General features: G+C 42.9%; 1 protein-coding gene across 3 annotated transcripts in view; it reads left to right on the top strand.

Annotated features, from left to right (window-relative positions):
* agap3 (ArfGAP with GTPase domain, ankyrin repeat and PH domain 3) overlaps positions 1 to 25,502 on the top strand; it is a 131,993-nt gene that overhangs the window by 97,690 nt on the left and 8,801 nt on the right. For all 3 annotated transcript variants that reach the window (XM_030402379.1, XM_030402380.1, XM_030402378.1), the window contains exons 13-16: positions 5,373 to 5,528; positions 16,903 to 17,057; positions 17,539 to 17,629; positions 17,854 to 18,076. In XM_030402379.1, the coding sequence (XP_030258239.1) occupies positions 5,373 to 5,528; positions 16,903 to 17,057; positions 17,539 to 17,629; positions 17,854 to 18,076 (625 nt within the window). The remainder of the gene's footprint in view (positions 1 to 5,372; positions 5,529 to 16,902; positions 17,058 to 17,538; positions 17,630 to 17,853; positions 18,077 to 25,502) is intronic.

Below are 25,502 nucleotides of genomic sequence, written 5' to 3'. Positions count from 1 at the left end.
TTTAATAATCTGAATTACAGCAGCAGAGCAGTTGCAAAGTGTGACTCGGACTATCAGGAAAACATAAACTTGATTGAACGTGACCCCTCTTATCTCTCATCCCTAATGCGCCTTCAATAATCAATAGAGGGTGTTCCACGGTGAAGGGTGCTCATGTTTTGCCATTCGAATTGACTCCAACCGAGCCCAATCACTCCATTATCCTTGGTGAAGGTTGCAGGTTAACATAAAATGTGATTCTGAGATGCAAAAACAGCAGATTGATGATTCACTGGAGAATGAATGCGTCTTAGCCCAGGTAACCATTTCCATATTATTTAAAGAATGTCCTCATTTGTAAAACCTATTGAGCAAAGGCAGAAGCAGAGGTAGTAACGTCTCTTGAATATTGAGCGCAGATTTTTGATTAAATCCCGGCCCAATTTCTTTCTATTGCTTGCATTCATAAAGGCGGCCATTCTTAATGCAGCCGATGCTTGTTTAGATCCTGCTATCCTTGGTGCACCTCAATCTTTTGAAGCTGAATTAAAAGCACGAGGCTCAAACAGGCGCCTGAGCAATGTGACGGGCACGCTGATGACAGTAACTAAAAGTCTTGGTCAAAGCGTGAGTAATGTCGCGTTCCTGAAGGCAAAAGATTACTGGAGATCAGTAATGATTCAGTTATTAATTCAGTATTATACCATTGTTTGAGGATCACCGTATCTTCACAGTTGTTGCAGCCCCCAAAAATAAAATTCCCATGCTTAAATATGATTTTAATCTATTAAGAAAATTACTTTGTGGGACCTGAAACAATGAGTTGACTATTTTTTGTATTTGATTAATCGTTTCATGTCGCTTCTCAAATGTTAGGGTCTGTTAAAGGTGCACTTTCTAAAAGAGAAAGATCTTCATTGACTTTTTATTTGGTTTGTTTAGGCATAAAAAAAATGTGTTTTACTTTGTTTATAAGTGGCGGACCCTGCCACCTTTCTAACTCCAAACAGTGCTCTGGTGACTTTATTTTACTCTGAGAACAGCTTGTTTATTCAGTCATTGGAAACAATTTATATTTCTGAGTTTGTATTATATTATTGATACCTCATTAATATTGTAAATATTAAAATTCTGAGTTGGAATTTCTTCTCCAAAACAACAAACCGTCCCTTTTAAGTGCTGCAACTCACTGCACGTATTTTCATTGTTGATTGATCTGACGATTATTTTCTTAATTTTTTTGATTTCTTGTTTAGTTGTTTAATCTACGAAATATCTCTGTCCTCAAATGGCTTGTTTTGTCCACAACCAAAATACATTAAGTAAACTGTCAGAGGAGAAACCAGAAAACATTCACATTTCAGAAGCCAGAATCTGAGACTTTTGACCCATTATTCAAAATGATTCATAACAATAAATCAGTTATCAAAATAGTTGCCAATTCATTGTTGCAACTCTAGGTTTGTTGCTTTTCACCGTCGTATGTGATAAAAAAGAAATGTAATACCTTGTCGGTTTTTAAACTGTTGGATGGATAAAACGAGCAAATTGAAAAACATATTTTAGGCTTTGGGGGAAGAAGTAGGATGTTGTTTTTTACTATTTTCTTATTTTTTATTGGGTAGAACACATTAAAACAGTAATCCATAATGAAAATAACTGTTAGTTGCACCTCTAATGGAAAAAGCAGTACTTTCACTCACATACTTTTCATTTTTAATTCTAAATATCACAATTCTGTGCTTATTATCACAATATTATTTTGTCGTCACTGACCCCTTGTAGTCCTTCATTAAAAGTTTAAATTCCTTTTTCTTTGCCTCCTCCAACACAAATATACCTCAACTCTCTTCTGCTGCTTGGTAATGTGTATATAGAGGTGCTTTTCCTCCTCTTAGTTTGCATATCAGGACACAGTTAGTTAATGCATAGATAGCCTTTTCCTGCAGCACCGTGTTTTATACCTTGGCCTCCCGATGTGAGGGTGATAGCATGTGGGGCGTTTGATTTCTACGCCAGGCCGTAATGAAGTTTGACATTTAGTTTGGAGAGAGCAGTAGAGCGCGATCAGGCCTTGATTAGTACGCTCTAATTGAGGATAATAAGGGGGAGGCGGTGATTGTTTCTAATTTTTGCCATTAATTGCAGCCGTTGGCTTTGATTGAGGACAGGCAGGGCTGCCATGTCAAGGGGCCTGGCGGAATCACAGTGCTCCTCACCCGGAGCCTCTTGAATAACAATGAAATGACACACCCCCCCCCCCCCCCCCCCCCCCATGCCTCTCTCTCTCTCTCTCTCTCTCTCTCTCTCTCTCTCTCTCTCTCTCTCTCTCTCTCTCTCTCTCACCCCATTTTCATTCTCATTCATTCTCAGTGTGGCGTTGGTAAAGGCAGGAAGCTGTTAGCAGCCCCCTCTTTGTCTCACCCACAGACTTCATCCTGAAGCATGTTTAAACTGTCATCTCCGTGGTGGGAGTGTAATACACTGTAATCACAGGTTAGGCTGATACCTATTCTGCTGCCCAGGTGATCTTGGCTGAGTGGGAAAGAGACTCCTGATCCCCAGTGTGCTTCATTACCCAGCTTGGTCCTGATGGCCCTCGTACACACTAACAGCCAGCTAATAATGCCACAGGGAAGGCAGAATCAGTCCAATTCTAACTTCTCAACTTAAGAAATATAATCCACCAGTCATGCATAGTTTAGAGCTGAGAACCACTTACAGACTCTATATAAAGCCATTATGTTTCAGGTGCTTGGGTGTTATTGCTCAGTGATTTGTGCTGCCGTTTTGTCCATTTCCTGCCTCTATACCTTCCTGTTATAGACTTCTTAAAGCCTGATTGGTGCAAACAAAGGGCAATGTGTCAGCCCGTGTATGTTTCAGGTGCAGGATGAGCAGGGACCAGGGTCATTTTCCACAACATTAGGGGCAGAAATTGATAATTAGAGGTGTTTATGACACGGTTGGGGCCCCTGAGGGGCAGCCCTCCCCTTTAACCTCAAGCGACATTAAACAAATGCTGGCTGTCATGTCGGAGGCAGGTTGGAGCTCGAGTCTTCCACCCGCCATACGGAGCTGTGCTGGCGGGACAGACGCTGGGATGGAGAGGGAGGAGGAAGCAGAGGGTGGGAGGTGGTGGGAAGGGGGGGGGAGGCACATGGAGGACCCCTGTGCCCCCAGCTGTCTGAGCCAGCTAATGACTCGTCTCAGGGGGGCTGTTGTAAGAGAGCAGGGAAATTGAAACAGACGCCTCGACTAGGAGCTGCTACATGTGTGGCTGCGTGCTGCCATTCAAAACACCAGAGAGAGCCTAATGCATGTCGTCCAGCACGAGCACCAATGTTATGTTTATTAATGCGATGGCAGATAATCGCTATTATTATTTTCCACGTAGCGCTTTAAAATTTTCAGCTGAAATATATGGACGGTCCCTCGTCTTCGAGCAAATTAAAAGATGCTGGTGGTTATAATTTTTTTTTTCTCTTTTTCCAGTAATGACGCTCTTGTTTGTGTACATCTAAGTGTGCAGACATAACGATGTGCATCTCAGGTGTCGCCGCCTATGTTTTGCCCACGCTCGGCTCAAACAATCCATCCCCGGGCCCTCGGAGCTCCACTCTCCCCCCGCGTTAGCATCTTCAATCCCCTGCTGAGCCCATCTTACTCCTCCAAGACAGCCCCATCTCCCTAAAGGTAATGACCGAATTAGGCCTAATGTTGTACACTGGCTAATGGCACAGTGCCGCACATTATAGCATGTGCAACTGCCAACGACAACAGCAATAATCCCTGAGCCCCTTGTCCTCCTGCACTCCACCCCTGGGGCTGGGACGGTGCACGGGGAAATGAATGGAGTTTGCCACACTACAATGAGCTTTTGATGGGAGACAATGGAGGAGGCTGCCAGCACCACACAGGGTGGTAAGAGGAGAGCAATATGGGGCCCATCTACCGGCCCACCCTTCCCCGCTTCCCCCAGGCCCCTGGCCCCCGCTCCCAGATTCATAATGGCATCCGGAGGGGGAAAGAAGGGAAAGTGATGTCAAATGTCAGGAAATCAGAAAGATGGCAAGCTGACAACCCCCTCCTACCGTCCCATCCCTCCTATCCCTTTGCCCAACGGTAGCACAGGTTAATATCACATTTATAAAATCACTTACAAGAAACAAAGCCGGCTCTTAGCCCCCTGTCACTCTCAGACAGTCATATAGAGAGCTTTGCTGCGGGCTAACTTAGGCAACCATTTGTTCACTGATAGCCCCGTACCTGTCCTTCACCCTGTCTGACGCCGCAGCCCTCAAAGCTGTCTGGAGCATTCAAAGCTGTTTTTTCGACTCTCGCTGATGTAGACGCATTTTTGGGATGTGACAAGTTCGCTTCTGCTTTGCATGAAGCTTTGAAAGAGGCGATAATATCATTCATTATTCATCGTCATTTCACAGTGATTCATGCATTCATACATTTGATACATAATGGCACATACATTTTGACTTGAGTTGAAGCTGTCGGCTTTGTTTTTATTACAAGGAACAGCTTCACATTTTTCAAATGTTCCCCTTCTTATACTCACCATGACCATGTAACTTATAGGTGGGTTGTTTTTGCGATACGTTGCTTTCTTGATACAGGACCTGTACTGCCACAGTCAAAAATACATAAAGGAACAATAGATGACTCAATAATTAAATTAATAAATGCCTACTTTGATTTTTAATATTATTTTTGGTGCATTTAATGGAATATTCATTTATTTATTGAGACATTTATTTATTTATTTTGATTTTGGCAGTTTCAGTCATCCTGCAATTAATAGTAGACAAACCACAGTCCTCATTAAACACAAAATATCTTCATCCAGAGCCAACAAGATGCTGTAGCACTCTGCCAGAGCAATTTCTAGTTAATACTTCAATTTCTAAATTGGAAACTTGCTCTTCCGCAGTTCTTTATCGATATCATGGCTCATCACAGCAGTAAATATGACTGTTAAACCGTAATTTTCTGTAAAAAGTCAGTTCCACTGCATATAATTTGCAATAGATGTAATTTTCCTGACTGCATGTTATGTCTTTTTGAAAATGTTACACTATTGTGCATCACTTCCTGGTAAATCAGCCTAAAACTTTTTTTTCTGTGTTTGGAAACCAATTGGACAGGTCCATTTATGGAGGTTTATACAGCTCCTGTAGCCATATAGTGTTTTCATTGCGTTACTGAGTGAAGGTTGTAGAGTTGCACCCAGTTAGTCTGGAGCCAAGCTGAAACTGTGACTGTGAATACTAAACAGTGGTAAATTTTAGGAATCAACTACAGAATAAGAGAAGAATAACTATCACGTTTATTTTACATAAAAAAATAATGTTTGTGTCTTCCTTGTCTGTGTTTTTCAGCCAACGGGATGAGCGATCCTGCGACTTCCAGCGTGGGCAGCGCCACGAGCCCTAAACTTGAGCCACCTCCTTCGCCACACGCCAACCGCAAGAAACACAGGCGGAAAAAGAGCACGGGCATCACAAAGCCAGACGGCTTATCTGCAGGCAATGAAGGTACAACCCTGGCCCTCTTCTACGACTTTGACGTGACCAAAACTTCTGAAATTAAAAAAAAAAAAGAGATTAGTTTAGACATCTGGTCCACTAAAGAGACTAAAAACAGCAGGAGCAGGAAATATGTTTGTGGATCAGTGAGGAGATTCTAATGTTCCTCAAATTGACACATGAAACATATTTCCATCATAGTTTTGTTTTCCACCACTTGAGGTTTGTCCTCTTCTGCTTTGCTCTCCTTCAAGGTGCACGAGTGCTCATATTGGTCGGTGTGTGTGCCTGCAAAGAGGTGGTTAGGATTTTGGAGATAGTGGAAACCTCTAAACCTCTTAGGCGTGTAGCTTTCATGCAGGTAGAAGCTAGTGTTGGGTGACAATACGTACCTCGGAGGAGTCATGTAGAGTTAGTGTCACTGACTGCAGTACACAGGAATGTTAAAGAAGAAGGAGACAGAAAAACATGCCTTGATGGAATTTAACAGAAACCTGTCATTAGAGCTGCAACAATTAATTGATTGGTTGTCAACTGTTAAACTAATCGCCCATTATTTTGATAAACGATTAGCTGGTTTGAGTGAAGTTGGACATTTCTGGTTATTTTCCCCTCTATGACAGTAAAGTAAATGTCTGTGGATTGTGAAAAAAAACAAAACATTTGAGGATGTAATCCAGGGCTTTGGGAAAGACTGATCGACATTTTAGCCCTAAATGTTATACACCAAAGAACTAATTGATTTATTAGATCCAACAATAAAGATAATCATTGGTCGCAGCCGTATTTGTTATTACTTTCGATAAGGAGGTTATGTTTTCTCCCTTGTCCGTTGGTTGGTTGGTTGGTTGGTTGGTCAGCAGGATTCCACAAAAACTACAAAACGTATTTCGATTAAATTTGGATGAAGGATGTTTTCTCGACCCAGAATAGACCCCATAAACTTCTGGTGCAGATCCAGGGTATTTTCTCACTTTATTTAACATTGCTTTAAAACGTGGATCTTGATGCAGGCGTAAAATCGGGCGTATTTAGCTGGCTGGTGTCTCTGAGTGAGTACAAAAGGGGACTGTTGGGGCTTGGCCGAGGTATGCGCTATATACATTTACTTATTTGGGATTGTAAAGTCAATAAAGCCATACACTGACCCCGCTTCGATTTCAGAGAGTTCTGCAGTCACTGCGGAACAAAGAGTGTGTAATCTTCTATATTGTGCCTGTGAAGTACATAAAGGTGTGTAGTTGTGTGTCTCTTTGTGGCCCTCTGCGCGGCGCACCCTCACAGCCCCCCATTTCTTTCACCGTTGTCTGAATGGCCCTGATCTCCAGAAGCCGTGGCCCTCCTCAGCAGGGGAGTGGCAGTCGGCTCTCCACCCAATTAATAATGATTCTCCAGCCCAATGATGAATGGAGTGCCCTAATTGGATGGCATTGTGAAAACACTGGGACGCATTTCAGAGGCCATAAAACTGATGTCACCGGAGCGGGATGATCAATCAACAAGATTGATACGCTGGATAACAACAACAATGGCATTGACGCCTCCTAAATGGGGCTAAGCATTTATAATCATTATACTTTTTTATCATGGACTCTGACAGCTTCTCTTTAAAGTCTGAATGGGTCCGTTGGACACATTGTTGTTTAGAGTGAACATCATCAGCACCTCGCAGATAAGTAGTGCTCTCTTCTTGTTGGAGAAGTATTCGGTGAAAGTTAATCTCCGATCTGATCATTGGTATGATCCCTTACTTTGGCGATGCACGTGCAGACGCAGTCAGCAGTTCCCAGGATAGTTTTGAAGAGTAATGTCCATTACTTCTGTTACATTTGACATTACTTAGCTCTTAATGAGACTCTCCTGGCAGCATTACACAGTCACATTAAAGCCTAGAGTGAGTGATGGCTGGCATTATCAAACATCATCAGATCTCATCAATAACTGCCCTCACACGGGAATAATTGAAGTCGGATTACTTCCGAGGAGGAGAATCTAAGAGCAATCAGACTTGAGGAAGCGGATTCTGAATGTTCCTCACGTCATCAACCACGCACACTTGTTTTCTGTCTTCTCTCGCCGTCCTGTGCGAGGTGGTTTTCTATTAGCATCACCTTGTCTGTTCTGCTGAATGCTCTGCAATACAGACATATCGCTTAAATATTGGATTCAGCCAAGTCTGCGATGTGAGTTGTGTCTCCTGTTGAGAGAGGAGAAGAAAGGGAAGAGGAGAGGAGAGGAGAGGTGGGGATCCTTGAATAAATTGCCATCAGTTTATCTCATTTACGGGGCAATCAGAAGCGTGCAATGCAGGCTGAAATTGAATTTTAGTAGTTGTGAAGCATCATAAATCAAAACAGCGTCGCGTGTCTTAAGGTGAGGAATCATTTCGGTCAACATGGGACGTGTAGGATGTAGGAGGAAGCCTGCAGAAACTGTTGCTGCACCATCATTTCCAAATATGGGACTACAGCACTTAAAGAGGCTTTTAGACGTGGATTATCTTACACATATTTTATATTCTTAAGGAAAGCTAAATGACTTCACATCTTTTTGGCAAACTTTGAGCTTATAGCCTATATAACGGTTTAGAATGCATTTATTTGAAATTAATGTAAAGCTTAATTCTAATCAGTTTTGATAATATATGTCTACATGAATGTCTGTGCTGCTGCACTTCCACAGAGGATATGCACAACGGACACAGTCCCTAATATCCTATGCACTGTCAGAGCTGTGTGCTGTAATGAACTTCTCATGTGCTTAAAGAATGATGCAGGATGCATGGCGAGACAACTGACAGCCCCGTAATGTGTTTCTCAGCAGCCGCCCGGCGACGAGCTTTCTCGGTGTGTCGCTCGCCATAAACCCACTGGAAAATCGATGGCCGATAAAGAGTTGTGTTCAGGGGGAGCCCCCTCTGATTAATGCAGACTGTCAGGGAGCATCATTAATGTATTTCTCTTTTAAAGAAAGTGTATCAAATGCTCATTGTTTTGGGGAGGTTTTTTTTTTTTTTTTAAAGCTCGGCTGATGTGAGCAGAATTGGAGGTGCAGGAGCAGAGGGAGATTGTGAGAGATCGTGACGAGAGGCTCCTTCCTGATTCTCGCATTTTTATGGATGAAGATATTTACTCACGCTAAGGTCACAGAAATCAGGAGGAAATGAGGGCTGAGTGTTTGCCTGGATGCATTTAATGTAAAGAAGGTGTTATACGGTCTTTATTTACATTTGAGGCAGACAGACATCAAATCAAACCCAATCAGATTACACTTTACCTGCACATTATAAGGATGATTGGAACAGCGCAACAGTTCTAAAAGAGGATAAAAAACTTAAAGAAGCTTTACTCATATTGCAGCATGGACTCTATAAACTAAAACGAACTCAGATGTGCTGCAGAGCTTTGTGTTTGTAATGTGATCGGATGAATTACATTTTTAATGAAATCAAACTTTTAACTGGTTAATAAACATCTTATTTAATAAAAGATGCAATAATGGATTTTAATCAAGTTGTTGATATAATTTTGTATTGATTAAATGTTAAGAGGTTGAAAGGACTCCTCTACTGGATTGTGTCAGCAATTGGAGGAGGACGGGGAGATTGTTTTTAAGGACAGTGAACTCTCGAGTGAAAGGAGGGAGGTAGTGTTCCTTTTTTTTGGTCCCTTGGTAGCTGAGGAATATCAAATCTGCCCGTATGAAATCAGTGGAAGTAAAAAAAGTAGAACAAAATGCTGATGTTAATGTGTAGTGGGAGGGACACTGGTGGAGAATGTGACTTCAAAACTTAAATTACATTTGACTAGAAAACAAAACTAGCATATTAACACAGTTGTTTAAAATAAATGTCACATCGCGCTCTTCAAAAATGTAGAACACAGTCAGCTGCTGCGACCCTGCTGGTCTACCAGTGTCTTTAATTGTACACGTGAATATAAAGAAAATGTCAGAAATCTCCAAATTAGCTAAAAGTTGAGCAGCAGTTTGGTTCCAGTGGAAAAACCTTTGTGAGGGCTACAGACGAGGGAGGGTGCTGGAAAAAGATAATTTATGATTGGATTAAGCCGGGGAGCATCATGCATGAAATAATGTGGGTCCAGTGGGATCAGAGACGTAGTTACTACCAACAGGACAATGACAAATTGTTTTTACACTCATCAGAATTAAACGTGTCATGTTCTTAAAAGTAATAACAAGACATCTTTTGCTGAAATCTAGACCAGTTTGCACTGATCTTGAATTGTCATGTAAAGTGCAATCCAGTGTCATGACCAACTAGACAACAGCCTTAAAGGCAAAGACATCGTCTGAATGCCTCAACAACACTTGTTATTTAACAAGTAACCACATATTTCTCTTTTATTAATTATTTTTTTTAAAACTTTTTAGTCATCATTTAGGCTTTTGAGTGTCTCACACCCCACACTGCAGAGGTTTTGCAGGGTTAGATCTTTGGAAAACGATATTTGGCAGAAGGAGCGATGGTAACCAGAGGTTGTATTCTCAGGAACTACTTTTCAAGGAGCTGATTCCTTCAGCCTTGATCTAAAGACGCACGATGATTGGTTTGACGACGTACGGAAAAAGCGACACGTCACACGACTATAGGACATTGGTTGTATGTCGTATGTTTCCTCTGTAACTCCATGTTAAAGATCCGAAGTGCATGGACAATAATTAGGCTGCTTTGAGGCTGCAGAGTTTTAAAAAATGGTGGTTAGAATAAAACACTAATCGACTACTGAAACAATTGGCAGTTAAAATACATGCATTCCCTGTTTTGTTGTGTTTTGTTTAGTATTATTTCTCTATGACACTTATATTGCATGGTATTGTATTTTATGAGTCACCTTGTAACAATGGTTTTGACAGGCTCTGTTTATTATTAACCCTGTTATCATTAAGTGTTCACCCTTGATGTTACTTTTGGGTAACTACCCCCGGGTCAGGGACTTTTTTGGGGGCAAAATTATGTTCCAGAAACAGATCCTGGTCTTTGTGGTTGAAGTGTTGCTCCGGAGGTTTCCGGTCCCTCGGGGAGAGTTCCTGCGGGAGAAACCCACCCAGTCTTGTTGCTCCTGACTCATCTACAGATCGACTGAAACCAGAAAATCACAGTCTTTCAGTTTTTTCATTGCAAGCTCACTTGCATCGTCTGACGATCAAAAGCGGTGTTAAAGTTATGTATAGTCTTTCTGATTTAATCCAGCATCCCTTTGTCCTGCACCTTTAGTCAACTAAGGGTTAATATCCTCTGGAGTCCAGCTGAGGATTAGGAAATGGAGGTTTAACTGCCTGTGCTAATGGTGGGTGTTTATCTCAATACTTTGTTTTGTCACTCCCTTACTCGCTCTCATTTCCGAAAGCTGTCCCTGGAGCCTCCACTCTTGTAATGGCTTTAGCTTTCTGAGCGCCACAGTATGGAAGGAAAGGAATAACAAGATTCTCATTTGGGCTCCATACACACTGCCCACAGATACATGTATAATTGGCCCTGTTTTCATTCGGCTCTGTTGTTAAATGCACTAGCTATTAGGGTAGTGGTATTGGTGCTGATTTCATGTGTTTGTTTATTGTTGGAAGGTGGATTGGGCTCCCTGTTTTGTCTGAGCATGTGCATGCGGAAGTGTGCAGAAGTGTACGCGAGCGCTCGTGTGTGTGCGTGTCAGATAGATAAAGAGTGTGCTCTATCTCTCCCTCCCTCCCTCCCTCCCTCCCCGCTCTCTTCTTTCTGAGTTTGGTCGTGGTTCCCCTGGGGCCCCTGTCGCAGTAATGGCCTGCTCCTGATTGCTCTGATACAGGTTAGGAATATTGGCTTTAATGATGTGTAAAATGAGCAAGCAGTGCCTGTGACATTTACAGATGGCACCGCCTTGGCCTGTTCTTCCCAACTGCTCGTTAATTCACGGGAACGGCGAGCACTTCTTTAAGTGACTGCCTGATGCATGCATACGACACGACACAGCACAACACAACACAACACAACACGTCCTGCACACCAAAACAATAGCTCACCTTGCATAGACCTCTGCGCCTCGCCATCATTTCAGCCAAGTGGATAAAAAAAGGGGAGTCCTCAAGGCTAAGAACTGTTTGCTAAGTCGTCTCTGTGGGTTCTTCACACCAGTCTCCAGAGGTCTTTGAGGGGCTTAGACAGAATAGATGCTGCCCGCCGTATAGACGGCACAGCTGGGCTCAGCACCAAACCCCCCCGCGGCGCTAATCTGGTCCACAGGTCCTCGGCGGTACATCTGCTGTTCATACACAGTGAGAGGAATCACCGTCTTCGGGTCAACCTCTTTTCTTTCAGGTCCCACTTTGATTTTCAGGTCAAACAAACGCCTTTTATACAGCAGCTAAATGACTCTAAAAATCCCTTCTACACATGTGTTCAGGCAAAAATCTCTACTGTGTGTCAGACATGGTTTTTGCTCGGAAAAGTATAATTACCAGATTGAAATACTTAAAATGACAGCTATTCCTTCTACAATATGTGGATATGCTAACACTTTTATTTACCTGCTGAACACAAGATGTCTCCTACTCCACTGTAAAGTCCATTCTCAGTATATGTGCGGTAATATGAAAACATCCTTCCGGTGTCAAACTCCATTCGTGCACAAACACCATTCGACACAGTGGAGCTCGAACATTCAACTGTAGGAACCAGAAGAAAAGCACATTTTTGACTGGAGGGGGACTTCAAAAAAGGGAAAATCTTTCTTTGAATGATCAAAAATAGATAATCAAATCCATTTCCCCTGTAAAAGTACCAATACAAGAATGTCAAAGTACATCACAAGTGACATTCCTGCTTCTAAAAGCCTATTAAGTGAAAGTACAGATGTATGTATCAGCTAAATGGGCTAAAAATGGTAATATTGTTGTATCAAGTTGCATTTTACCGTTATAGCTGGTTGAGCTGGAGCTAATACTTTATATACAGTTCTGTACATTACTCCAATGGTTCCCAACATGGAGGACCCCGACCCCCAGCAAAGGGTCAGAAGATGTTAAATGGATTAGCAAAGCAGAAAAGAAAAGAAAAGTTTTGCAACCCAAATTTGTATTTAAATGTGTCCATCTTTGGTTAGAACTGCAGACATCTCGATGGTGACATGATCCCCAAAAGACACTGCATTTTAGTCAGGATCCTATGAAGTACTACTGGCAGCTATGACCGTGGTTCAGATGTGATGACCGGAGAGAAGCGGCTGTTCGATTGAGGCAACAATGGCGGCTCCTCAAGCGGCTAGCCTAAATGCTGCTATAGCATCCATTGTATCAGGACTGAAGAGAGTATTTGATTGATTGATTTTGTTTACTGAAGGCCTTCTCTATAGAAAGGATGTTGTCACTCTTCTCTCGACTGGCTTCGCTTAGAGCTGGCTCCACTGATGGTAGTGCTCTCCCTCTGTTAATCTGATTGGTTGAAGTTAGCTTGGACAGTGATAGGCGGATGGTTCGTCCAATCATCTGCCAAGTATCATGTGTTTTTTTTATGTTTGAACTTGTAATTATAGCTGTTAGATAAATATAATGGACTAGAAAATGCAATATTTTACTCTAAGGTAGTGCCATTGACTCCATTTCTGTGTCTTGAAGTAATTATTTATTATCTTTCACACATTCTACTTATTAAATTGTTCCTGCTAGAAGCCATCAAGCATTTGATGAATAACATCTGTGACTGAGAGGTTTCCCAAAACAGTTTTATGATCCATGTAAATTGTGGACGAAGATGTGCATCTTCATCTGTTCCTTCCTCTTTGTAGCTCTGTGGCCATTACGCTCTAATTTCCTTTTTATTATGCCATGTTAATTAAGGAAAATCATATTTCGCTCATTCTTCACAGTTGGCTCCTCCGTTGGCTTTAAATTGTGTTCCTCCCTGTCCGCCCACTGGCAGAGCCGTGTTAATTTATTTCTAATTGGCAAAGAACTTGTTGATTGTAGGCTCGTGGATAGATCTGGTCAGGAGGTTAATGCTCATGTTAATGTGACAAGGTGATCGTTCCTCTGCTGGCCATGCGCTGACTCCGACCGCTGAGCGATAGCAGAGGCGCTAATGACCCTTTTACAAGCTCATCATGGCAGGTGCCTGTAAGACGGCAGTGATACCTTTGACACATTGTTCGCGCTCGGATTTACAGTCTCTGAAAAGACCACTTTGACCCTCTGCATCATGCTTTGCATGGAGCTGGATCACTTCGGCTCGTGGAGCTGAAACGCTGCACTCTGGACGCCGTTAAATGGCGGCATCGGCGTGCTGGAGCCACGTGTGACGACAACACCTATGTCACACGTACAGATTCCTGCTGCACATTCTTCCTCTGTCTCTTTAGTGGCTACAGTACGTCTGGCACGTGCATTACTATGCATGGAGAATTAGATTTGTTTTCCCTTGTATACTCATCAGTTTAAGAAAGCAGCCATCCGTTGCTTTTTTAATCTCCATAATGAAAGTGTTTTAATGCCTCCAATTTATTGCCTGGGCAGCCAACAGAATAATTAGCTTTGTTCAGGTTTAAAAAAAAAAAAAAAAAAAAAAGATGAAAAACACAAGTACAACAGCATTTGAGTCTCGGAAAGCACAAATTCTAATCAGATGCATTAGTTATTTTACCTGGAGTTATATTGGATGAGGAAATATTGATTTCTACTTTTGTGTACTCCCAATTTATCAAGCTTTCTTTCAGTATTTGTTATCTTTTACTCGCCAGTTTTTATTTCCATCAAGCAGAGATTTCTGTATTTTAACTCTCACCAGTTCTTTAAAAATGTCCCCCCCCCCCCCACATGAAAACTTTCTCACTATAGGTCTAAATAAAGAGTCTTCCAAGGGTTTATTGATCCTCTGTGACCTGTAGTCGATTCCACAAACTAAATCAGATAATTGAAGTCGGTGTCGAGCTAATTGGATTATCGCTTTCCCCCTGAAGAGATGGCCCTCCGCCGCAGCACAGGGATTGCTACATTAGCGCCGTCCGTCAGACATCTGTCATTTAACGGCACAGGGCTGTGTCTCGCACCAAGGAGGGTGAATTGATTATTAATATAAAGCGCGTCTTTGATTAGATGATTCGTGTGATGATCCTATCATCATCAGATTGCCGTCATTTTCCAACTCACACAGAGTTAATTTATCATCCGACGTCTCCGCGCGCATCACAAAGTCAGAAAAGGATCGCATTAGAAGTATAGTTAACCCATTTTTCTTTTTAATGTAACTTCTATTAAAAAATAATGACAAAGCTACTCAGGAAAAAAACAAAAACATTCCCCTTGTGTCTACTTGCCTCCAGTCCTCCAAACATGGTTTATGCAAATGAGATGACTATTTGCATAGACATAATTAGGTAATTACAAATCATTTGGCTACGAGCTCAAGCATGTGCACAGACCAGAGATGTTACACGAGTCACATTGTACTGTACAGCAGTTAATGAATTGCTTCCGAGCAGCAGAGGCATTATAGAGCATGTGTTGGAACATATGTCGCGTCAGACCTCTTGTTTGAACACGACAGGTGACATTTTCATAAATCTTAGTTAAATACAGAGAAAAAAAATATATAGCCAGCTCACAATGTCCAAAGACAGTTTGGAGCAAAACCTTCCATTTGAAAACAAATAACAATAATAATGATAAATAATAAAAAGACACCAAAAAATGCATTTAGGAAAAAAAAAAAACATATATACAAGACTTCAGCTTTTGCCCAGTATGCTGAAAATCAAAATGTCAATGAAATGTCTAGTTTTGAGTTTTATATTTCTTTAAAAAAAGGATACAATAATTTGCAGTAAAACAAGATATTTTGTTTGTTTTTGAAACCGGAATAATAATTGGTACTGTATGGTGTTGTAGGGGGTCATCAGAAGTCATTTAGAGAAATGTGGGGAATCACAAAACCAAGACTTTTGGGATCAGAGCTGGAACACAACACAAAAAATGTTAATCAGGTAATATTATTAGATGACGCAGTGCTCAGGTTATCTGACTGACACAGGCTGAGGGAATGTTGACACACCAGGAAAGTGGCTGCTACTAGAGCCCCACCAACAGAGCGGTCTACTGACATTATTGGCCTATCACGGATCTATCTGTATCATCATATATGTTGTCCGATTTGCGCCAAATATTACAGAACATGTTACAGAAAAAGAAGCTTGGGATAATTTCATTTATTTGGGATAATGTGTAGAGTGGAGTTATATTAAGTTATAGTAAGCCTCCATTAAATATTTTTGTGTTTGCTAACAACCTTTAAGGAATCATTGCAAAAAATGTGTGTGTACCGGCTGATATATCAATATTGAAATTGTTTTATTCCCTTATATCTGCATTGATGTATATCCCCAAAAAACAATTGTTCTCCAGAACTTCTACGAATGTCTTTGGCGTTGATCATCCTAAAAATCTCCTAATTTCTTAATCAGTACGGAAGATAAACAACTGTCTGTTCATTGATTGGTCAAAGATACAAGGCAGTGTACATAAAATGTTGAGGTAGAAGTTAACAATGATTTTCTAAGGTACATTTCAACAACAAACACAGTGGTCTAAAGCTAAATAGTGCAGCGTTGATAACAGATGATGCAATCTGCGTCTAGGATTGCTGTCATTCTGGGAATTCTCAGATTTATTCAACAACTACAGCACCATGTTTTGTTCTCAAATGGAACAATAAAGCATTTGCTATCAGTCTGATCAATCTGAACCACAGAAAATGAATTATGAACACACTTTTGTCACAGGAATACACATTGTTCCTCACACTCTAAGATCATTGGGTGGGTGAGTTAGGAAGCTGCTCTCTTTCCATGAGAAGTAGTCTGAAGGTTTTTCTGTCGTCACGTAACAGATGGGTTCTTTTTCTTGGAACCAATAAATTAAGAATTAACAAGAAAATAAGTTTTATTTAGCAGCTTAGATCTATGAAAGTGTAAGATTCACTGACTCAACAGTATGTCCAGTTTTACAGCTTGAGTAAAAGCGCAAATACGATGCTTAAGACATCAAAATTAGAAGACAAAAAATGTTATTTTAAAAAGGTGATGTTGTGTGTCGCTGTTGGTCACTGGTCTGGTTGGTCTTTACAGCCTTTTGACTCCATCCAGCTGAATGGATTTGAAATGTCCGCATGAGTTGTACATTTTGAGCCATCATCGAACAATACAGCAGCGGTCGGGAGCACAGGTCGTGCCAAGAACTCATTTGAGTGTTGCTGAAATCAACAGAAGCCCACTCCATCATGCATTCGTGCATCGATGGGCTTCAATCACTGGGCCGTGCCGCTGACTTGCAGAGTCAGATTTTTAAAGCGCCGATGTGCACGTTGCTAAGTGCTAATTTATCGTTTATGTGTGTTTTCCAGAGCAAGAGGAGAACTTTGAGTTCGTCATTGTGTCGTTGACCGGTCAGACGTGGAACTTTGAGGCGTCCACATACGAGGAGCGGGAGCTGTGGGTCCAAGCCATCGAGAGCCAGATCTTTGCCAGCCTGCAGTCGTGTGAGAGCATAAAGAACAAGGTAGAGTGTGAAAGACGAGAGATATCACAAGGACTCAACAGGATGGGAGATTAGCGTCTAATCACAGCGTCGTCATCACCCTACATTTCTGCTGCTTCATTTACATTCCTCCTTTTCCCCCTTCTCTCCAACCCGCATTGCGCCCTCACCCTCCCCCGCCCCTCCTCACCCACTTCAAGCTGTCACATGTGGGAGGTTGTCAGACAGGTGCACCGCAGTGTGGGGGATCTCTTATTAGAACTGACAGACATCAGAGATAGAACACGGCTTGTGTCAGCATACTGGGGAGACACGGCCTCATTTTCATATTCATATTTCCCTCTGCCTCGGTCTTTTTCCTAAAGACTTTGAAAAACCTCTTGCCTCCCTCTGCTCGCCGGTCGTTTATGATTTGGGTCCGGCTGTAATTGTTTTGATTTCTCTTACTCTTTCAATAATTAGTTCCCGGTGACCCATTCTCTCTCTCCCTCCTTTCCCACAGTCTCGGTTAGGCAGCCAAAGTGATGCAATGGCCATTCAATCCGTACGAAACGTGAGGGGGAACAGCTTCTGTGTGGACTGTGATGCACCTAGTGAGTATAAAATGCACCACAGCAGCTGATTTCTCATTGATATAGGCATCGTGTGGTCGCTAAAGAGAGAGTTTTATATGCAAACATCCCAACACATTTGATTTTGAACGGTTTAGTGCTGCACCGAATAGTCCATTACGCTCAAATTCAGTCTAATTCATGAAGCTTCTCTTCTTCATCTCTTTCTCTATTGTTCTAATTGTTTCTTATCTTCCATCACACAGACCCAGACTGGGCCAGTCTGAACCTGGGCGCCTTGATGTGCATCGAGTGCTCGGGGATCCACAGAAACCTGGGCACCCACCTGTCCCGCGTCCGGTCCCTAGACCTGGACGACTGGCCGGTGGAGCTCAGCATGGTGATGACGGCCATCGGTAACGCCATGGCCAACAGCGTGTGGGAGGGCGCGCTGGAGAACTACACCAAGCCGGGGAGCGACAGCACCAGGTAAGCATCCCTCTACAAATAAAGGTGCTGTTTAATGAAGCGCGCAGAGATTATAGAATGAGGAGGCAGCACCGTCTTCTCTCCATTAGCTGCCGTTTATTAGCCACACACATTTCAGCACCGGCAGTTCACGCCAACAAAACGCTCCATAAGAAGCACCGGGGGTCCATAAATGTCATTCTGCTGAGCCAAGATCACAGTATTTTATGTTGGAGCATCAGTCCATCAGGTACACATTGATCACAATGCCTCCGTTTTATGGAGTCAGTTCTTCTTTCTTTTCTTTTCTTTTTTCATCTATATCCCTCCCTTGTCTCAATTCTAGGATAAAACATCTAGTATTTGCACCAGAGTACATCCTGTCCCTCTCCTAACCTGACTCGGAGGCCATAATTCATGAAAGCGTGTGGTGTGTGACATCATTTCGCACGCACCTGATAAATGCCCTGTCTGGCTCCAAATCCATCAAGTTTGTCACTTCACATGTAAGCGCTAATCAAGAAAACATCTTTCAGTGTAAACCACATCTGAAACAAGCCAAAGCTCTTTTTGTTCCCGCTCAGTGTCCGGGTACATGTTTTAAGGAACAATACAGAATTTTTCATACCTTTTGAAAGATTTTTATGAACAAGTAGCTTTCCGTCTTTTTAACATGCTTTTCCTAAATCGTACAAGGCCGCTCACCCCGTACAGCCCTGCCCCAGCTTACCCCGGCTACTATCTGCTCCCTTTCCTCTGAGGTACCCAGATCTGGTAGGAGGATTGTTTATCTCTTGGTGACAGGTGAGACCTAGCGTCCCAGTCTGACTAATGACCTGCTGTGTGGCTGTGCAGGTAATTAAGCACACCATTATGGCTAAACCCCACCCCAAGAGCCAGGCCCTCGGGCCCCAAGCTGCCGTGTCACATATCCATCACACGGGGCCGGGTCATCACTCTGTCTGTCACAGCAAAGACTGTCTGTAGGCTCTCCCCGCTGCCAGTGGACTGTTTTAACATCACAGCTCTGTAAGTTTGTTACGATAGTTGGTTTTCCTTTGTTCACTGCTGCTTCTTCTGCTGCAGCTGACTATAAATCTGTACAAAAATATTGTGAATACCATTCAAAGGCTTTATTAAGTGGCAAGTGGCATGCTATTAGCTCATTATTCAATATATTGTTGATAAAACATAGTTCATGTTGATGTATTTTGATAGCAGATGTGTTTGATACATTAGCTGACACAGATATTATCACATGCATTTTAGCAGCAGATCTGTTTTTGGCCTGTCGTGTTCATTTGTTTGCACGATACCTGAAAAAGGTTTACACCAAATTTGACGGAAATCTTGTAAAAGTTGGGCGACAGATTAAGTGACACCTTTTGAAATTTTGATTTAGGAGATGTGCAGGCTTCGTGGAAGTAGAAGAAGCATTCTCTGAGCGATTTGAGATTTTAAAGAGATGGATAAGTAGAGCCAGTGGATTATGATGTGAAGAATCTATTCATATTAAAGAGGTTTTACAGGCTGTATTCACAGCATGCGTTGTATATGGTGAAAGAAGAACCACCATCATATGCAATGAGCAACTTGACTGACTGAATGCTAATATTAGCCAAACCTGACCCTAGTAATGTACCAGACAAATTCAAATATCAAATATGCATTTTTACTTACCAACTTGCTGATCAATGAGGAAGCTGTGAAATGGAAATTATTTGTCGTTTATGTAATTTTTCATTTAATGGGCATTTGAGCTTTCCACCCTGAGCGTGAAGTTAAAGGAAAATGGCCGCCTTTGGGGTTTCTCCCAAAACTGTGATGTAACAGTCACACTAATGGCTCTGGTTATGAAGGCATCACTTTCTAATATCTATTTTATTGTTTCCTTGAAGGTGCACTATGAACTAATTTTGGTTTAATACATTCAGAAATGTATTCAAATTATATAAAGAATGAGACAAAAAGTTTTGACTATATATCAAAGACATTCATTGAGAGATATTTAGCCAACTGAATTTAGCATGCTAACTAGCGAGCCCCGAGCCACTTTGTTCCTCAAAAGGAGATAGCTAATAGGAGCACTAGCTGCATAGTTAGCTAATTAGCTAATGGTAGCTACAGTTAGCAGTTACCCATATTTGTTTTGTGTATTAACTCGACACGTGGCACGTTTTTAGGCCCTCACACTGCATCTTTAAGGCTTTTTGTCAGTGGATCAGTTTTAGCATTAATGCACAAAACTATTCTTAAAGTATTTTGTGAGGGCTCTCTTAATGTGCACTGCCAGCGAATAGTTTCCCATTGTGTTTCCATCCCCTCGGTTGTCTCAGGTCTCGTCCTCATCCTGCGCTCTCCGGCCAGTTCAGAACTGAATGATGGCCTACAGTTATTTATTGAATGGTATCTGTGCTAAAGTGCTCCTCTGTGGACTTGATGAAAGATTATTGATGTTGATTCCTCTCCCTACCACTGTCAGTCCCACGTCGCCTCAGGCAGGAAGGTTCTTCATTGTCTAAAAAATCCGATCTTATCCCGCAGCAGCACCTCCATTAGTTCTCGCTGTCAAACAATAAATCTCATTTGCGGCATAACTAATCTTCAGACAAAAAACAGCAGTTGTAAATATCACACATGGCCACTGGTTATTGAGATGCTGATGATTTTGCTGCTGATAGAACAATGTACCCTTGTGGGGTAAACGTTGCGAAATTATTTTTGGCTTTATCACGAATGATGAATTACTACCAACTTAATGGGATGTGGGCTTTTTTTTTTCTTAACTTCTTTCTTTTAACACCATAAATCCTGACATGACTCCCCGTCTGTGCGCAGGCTCCTCTTAACTTGAGCGGAGCACATACGAGAGGATTTTAATTGTGTCACATCTGTGACATGCAGCAGCTTTGTGTTGGCACCCAGGCAGGCAGTGTATGGCTCCTGAGTCCCACTAAACATTAGTGACACCTAATCTAAACGATTCAGTAACTACCTGAATATCAACTCACTGTCTGATTGAATGTCTCCCGCAAGACTAGTTTTAGCCCTCGTATTTTTGAGATTTAACTTAAAGGCGTTCATCCACAAGATTGGTTTGGCTTATGATATTCTGTATCGGGAGAACACAATATATAGATTTGTCGTACGCAGAGCCGCACAGCAACACTGAAGATTGCCAGTGTACGTCAGACTGATTACAGGCATTGTAATGAGAAGCGTGTTTGTATCTATGCATATGCGCTTATATTGTGTATCACCTGCTCTTAGATCTTGTAGAAGAATGCATGGCGCCCCTTATGGAGTCAAGTTGGTATGAATGGTTTTTCAATTATATGCTAACACTTTTTACATCAGTGAGGAGTCATTAAAAGGGCTTCATGTGCACAATTTGTTGTAGCTTACATGTATTCATAACTTTGTATTAGCTATATGTGAGCTCGTCTCTCTCAGTTGCCGAAACAAGCCTGTGGAGGATTTTTTTTAGCTTAGTCTCAGTGTCTCTCTTTAAAGCAAGAGCAATGGTAGCAAAACTTAGTTTGGAAAACAGTATCTGCTTACATCAACAACCAGCTTCCAGCACAGCATTGGAGTTCCACATAGCCCCTTTAAATAGGAACAAAAATTGGATTTCCATGTGGTAAAAAACAATTTGGAGCAATTTACATTTATGACTCCCTCTTTTATTGGTCATCTGTGAAAGGAGTGTAACGCAACACTCTCTCAGTTGTGGGGGAAGGACCAGCAGCTAACTTTACCAATGCAGGTGCACTGTGGATGTCGTTGTGAAGGACTTCAGATTTTACGCGACAGTCCAAAGGATGTGACAGTAGCTAATGTTTGCTTAGAAACAGAGTCCGCTAACATAAACAAAACAACTGGCTTCCAGCACAACACAAAAGCTCGGCCCTAAAGTCCCTTTCAATCAGAACAAAGTTTCGATTACCAAGTTCCACTCTACCTGGAAGATGCTTCTTTTTATTTCAATTTCATGAAATCTGTTTCAACGAAAGATTAAATTTCACATACAGGTGGTGAGCCCCGTCTCTAGGCCTCCAGAATGTAATTCACCAGCAAAATTAGATCTTGGCACAAGAAGCATGCTCATTGGCTCATTGACACAGATAAAATTAAACCCTTAGGTATTGAAATTTGGTGTCGGATGACGAGACATTTTTCGATACTCTTCTCTACTTTTGATAGTATTGCGACAGTTCAGTCGGTGATACCCAGCCCTAGTTGATCCTTTCAATTTCATATTAATGCAGTGTTTTTGAACACTGAAATCTGCAGTTGTTGGTTGCAATATCTTCTATCTAATGAGGGGACTGATTTGGGTCCAGATCGTCTTTCCAGAATTTGTTTTTATTCATGGCTTACAACTGATCCGCAAAGAGTGTATGATTTATTAACCATTAATAAGGACATTTGTTACAATTAATAGCACGTTCATAAAGGCCTAATTAAAAAGCGGCACAGAATGCATTAGAAGTGGAAGTCAGATCCGGCTGGGCTGCAGTCACATCCGGGATCATAAATTTGTGCATCGTGGCTGATCTCTGCAGTCAGCATATTGGAGGGGAGTTGTTCTTTTAATTAGCACCCGGGAGTTGTTGTGTTTTGCACGTCACCTCTAATTGCTTGGCGTGTTCGTGATAGAAAACACCACAGACCATTTGGACGGATACTGTTGGGTGCAGGGGGGGGAGGTCCTGCAGCTAACTTTACCCTCATCTTCTCCTGGCACACACACACTCACGGCGAAACAGACACACACACACACACATAGACACCAGTTCTCATTTGGGGAGATGTCCTGGAGCGTGGACGGATGTGGACGGCTATCCCTCACTGACGCGGGCCTCTCACTGTCACCCTCTGTAGGCTCCGCGCCGCCCTCGGCCACAGGCAGGTAATAGCTCTGATGAGAGCCCTCCACTTTGTTTCAGAAATAATTTGCCACTCCTGCCGCCTGCAGGGGCTGCGTGGTAATAAAAATGAATCACACCGCTAACCTCTCCAAACCTGGCCCCGCTGCCTCCTTTTTAACCTCTTCTGCTCCGGCGGTGGCGTCGCTGCTCCCGAGCTGCTGTTTGTCGCGTTTACAACACCAGCGCGGTGTCCATTCAGTTTCGCTCTGCTCCAGTGGCCTCCGTCCTCCTCCAAAAACAGGGGAGTTGAGCTTCGGGGGCTACTCACAGGTTAGGAGTGCTGGAACGCCAACACTCAGAAGAGCTTTTTAGAATAGCCGGCCTTGCCAGGAGCCCTGGTGGAAGAAGAGTAATTAATTAAGACAAATGAATGACTGGGTCTTCCCATGTCCTCCCTCTCTCTCTCTCTCTCTCTCTCTCTCTCTCTCTCTCTCCCTTTCTCTCTCTCTCTAAATGAAACCCACAGGTCAGTAATTAGCCCTGTGTGGGAGAAGTGGTACCACAGCCACTAATTGCCCACATGCCACCGGGTTTTTTTCCGGAGCCAGGTAGAGGGAAGGGCTGATTTCATAACGGCACGGTCTGCTCAACTGTGCAGTTCAGTTGTAAAATTGTTAGCGTTACAAAATCTTCCCAATGAAGGAGACGGTGCCTTTTTTTTTTTTGAACGTGCTCGTACGTGAAGCAGGCTGCATGCATAAGCAGGGCATGTGTTATCGTCCCCTCAGCTTTGTGTGAGAGGCGAGGGTTCAGCAGGGGTTAACAGCATGAGCATTTAAGGGTGTTAGTCTTGCTGGCACAAAAACACAGCCACTCCATCACGAGGAGTCTGACAACCTCATTAATGTCACAATATATTCAACTCGTCCCTCCGCCTGCCCCACGGCACCCCAGATGCTCTCCCGTTGGCCTCTCTATAGAGCCCCCGACACAACAACCTTTTGAATTTCTGCTCATCTGTTTGGACGGAAGCGAAAAAGGGGGGGAAAGTGGCACGTATTCCACTTGTAAAAATATTTGTCTTAATTCTTTCGCAGCTGTTCCTCTCGGAGCCCCGTCTACTACACTGTACCCGCTGGACCGTGGGGGGGCCTTATTTAGCACTTTTTTTGCTGCAGCGTTTACTGTGTCGCTCCTTCATTTCTCGCCCTTAGCAACCTTTGATGCTTTGGGGCCCAGCTTTCTCTCCCCGTTGTGTGTGCACTCTCTCTTTCTTTTTTCTTTCTTTTTTTTTTTTTCCATCTCTGTCGTTTCCCCTCCGAGCCCCCTCTCTGTCTTTCTGCCGCTGTCCCTCTTCCTCACTTTCTCTCTGTCTCTTCCCTCCCCTCGGTTTGTGGAAGTGAAGCTGCTGGCTGCATGGGAATCGGTCCCATACAAGTTGCCCACCCCCACTGTGAGGTCTGTTCAGGCTGGTCAGACCCCAGGCCCTCCCTCCACCACCACCACCACCACCACCATTTCTCCCCTTCACTGCGTCTATTTGATGTGTCCGCAGTGAATTTGGATCCTCGGGGAGGAGTAGGAGGAGCCGGAGAAGCTTTGATTGTTTAGGAGGACTCAGTGTGTGTTTGAAAGATGGTTCGAGTGGTGGGACAGACATCCTCCTCTTCCTATGGACCAATGCACCTTTATTGTGGGCAGTCAGATTGGTCATTCTGTGGCGACTCCGCCGCTGACTCCACCCCCGCCGTCTCAGTTTCCCTTCCCTTCCTTATAAATTCCCCTTCGCCTTTGTCTTTCAGGCTTGACTAATTATCCTTGTTTGTCCCTCTTTATTTGAATTCAGTCATGTGTTCTTGACTCCGTGGGCTGGGTTTAGGAGAATCATTCCGCCATTTGCCACTTAATTAAGTCAGGGTCAGGATCCATTGCTCAACGGAGAGCTGAAAGGACAGAGCTCTAATAGAATTATAAAAGAGGCCTTTCTCTACTGTTAAGGCTCGCCTTTATCTAGGTGGGCTCTGCGTGGGCAAATGAAAGGGGACACCAGCTCTGGACAGGAGCCCATTTCCACTTTGGTCTTCTGTGAGCATTTTGATGTTTGCCCCCAAGATTTCTTAGCGATAGAAAAGTTGAACAGCGATCATCAGCTGCAGGATAATGGAGGGAGTTTGCGGCGAAGCAAGCGGCGCTTGTTTTTCGGTTTAAAAGAGACACAGGCATTTTTATTGGGAACCTTAAACTCCCCTCTGTCCCCTAAGCAACAGAGAAATTTAGAACAAGTATGTGCTCAGGCAAGGGTGGGGAAATGGGTGTCTGTTTGCCTGGATTGTGTGTGTGTGTGTGTGTCTGTGTGTGTATAAGAGTAACCATCAGTTCAATTTCCTAAATATCCCCCCATGCTGTGAAAATTCACTCTCCTTTCCCCTCTGCGCCTCCCCTCCCTCTCCGTCCAGGCGCTTTGACATGCTAAATCTGCTGATTTTATTTTTCTTCCTCCTGTGGTGAGGAAGTGTCCTTTTCAAGGGTCTCAAGTTTTCCCCCCTGACTGTCTAAACCCTACCTCTGTTTGGATT

This window comes from Sparus aurata, chromosome 21 (assembly GCF_900880675.1).
Source record: "Sparus aurata chromosome 21, fSpaAur1.1, whole genome shotgun sequence".
Lineage (NCBI taxonomy): Eukaryota > Metazoa > Chordata > Actinopteri > Spariformes > Sparidae > Sparus > Sparus aurata.
Note: the sequence above shows the minus strand (reverse complement) of the source record. Positions and strands in the feature narration are given on the sequence as shown.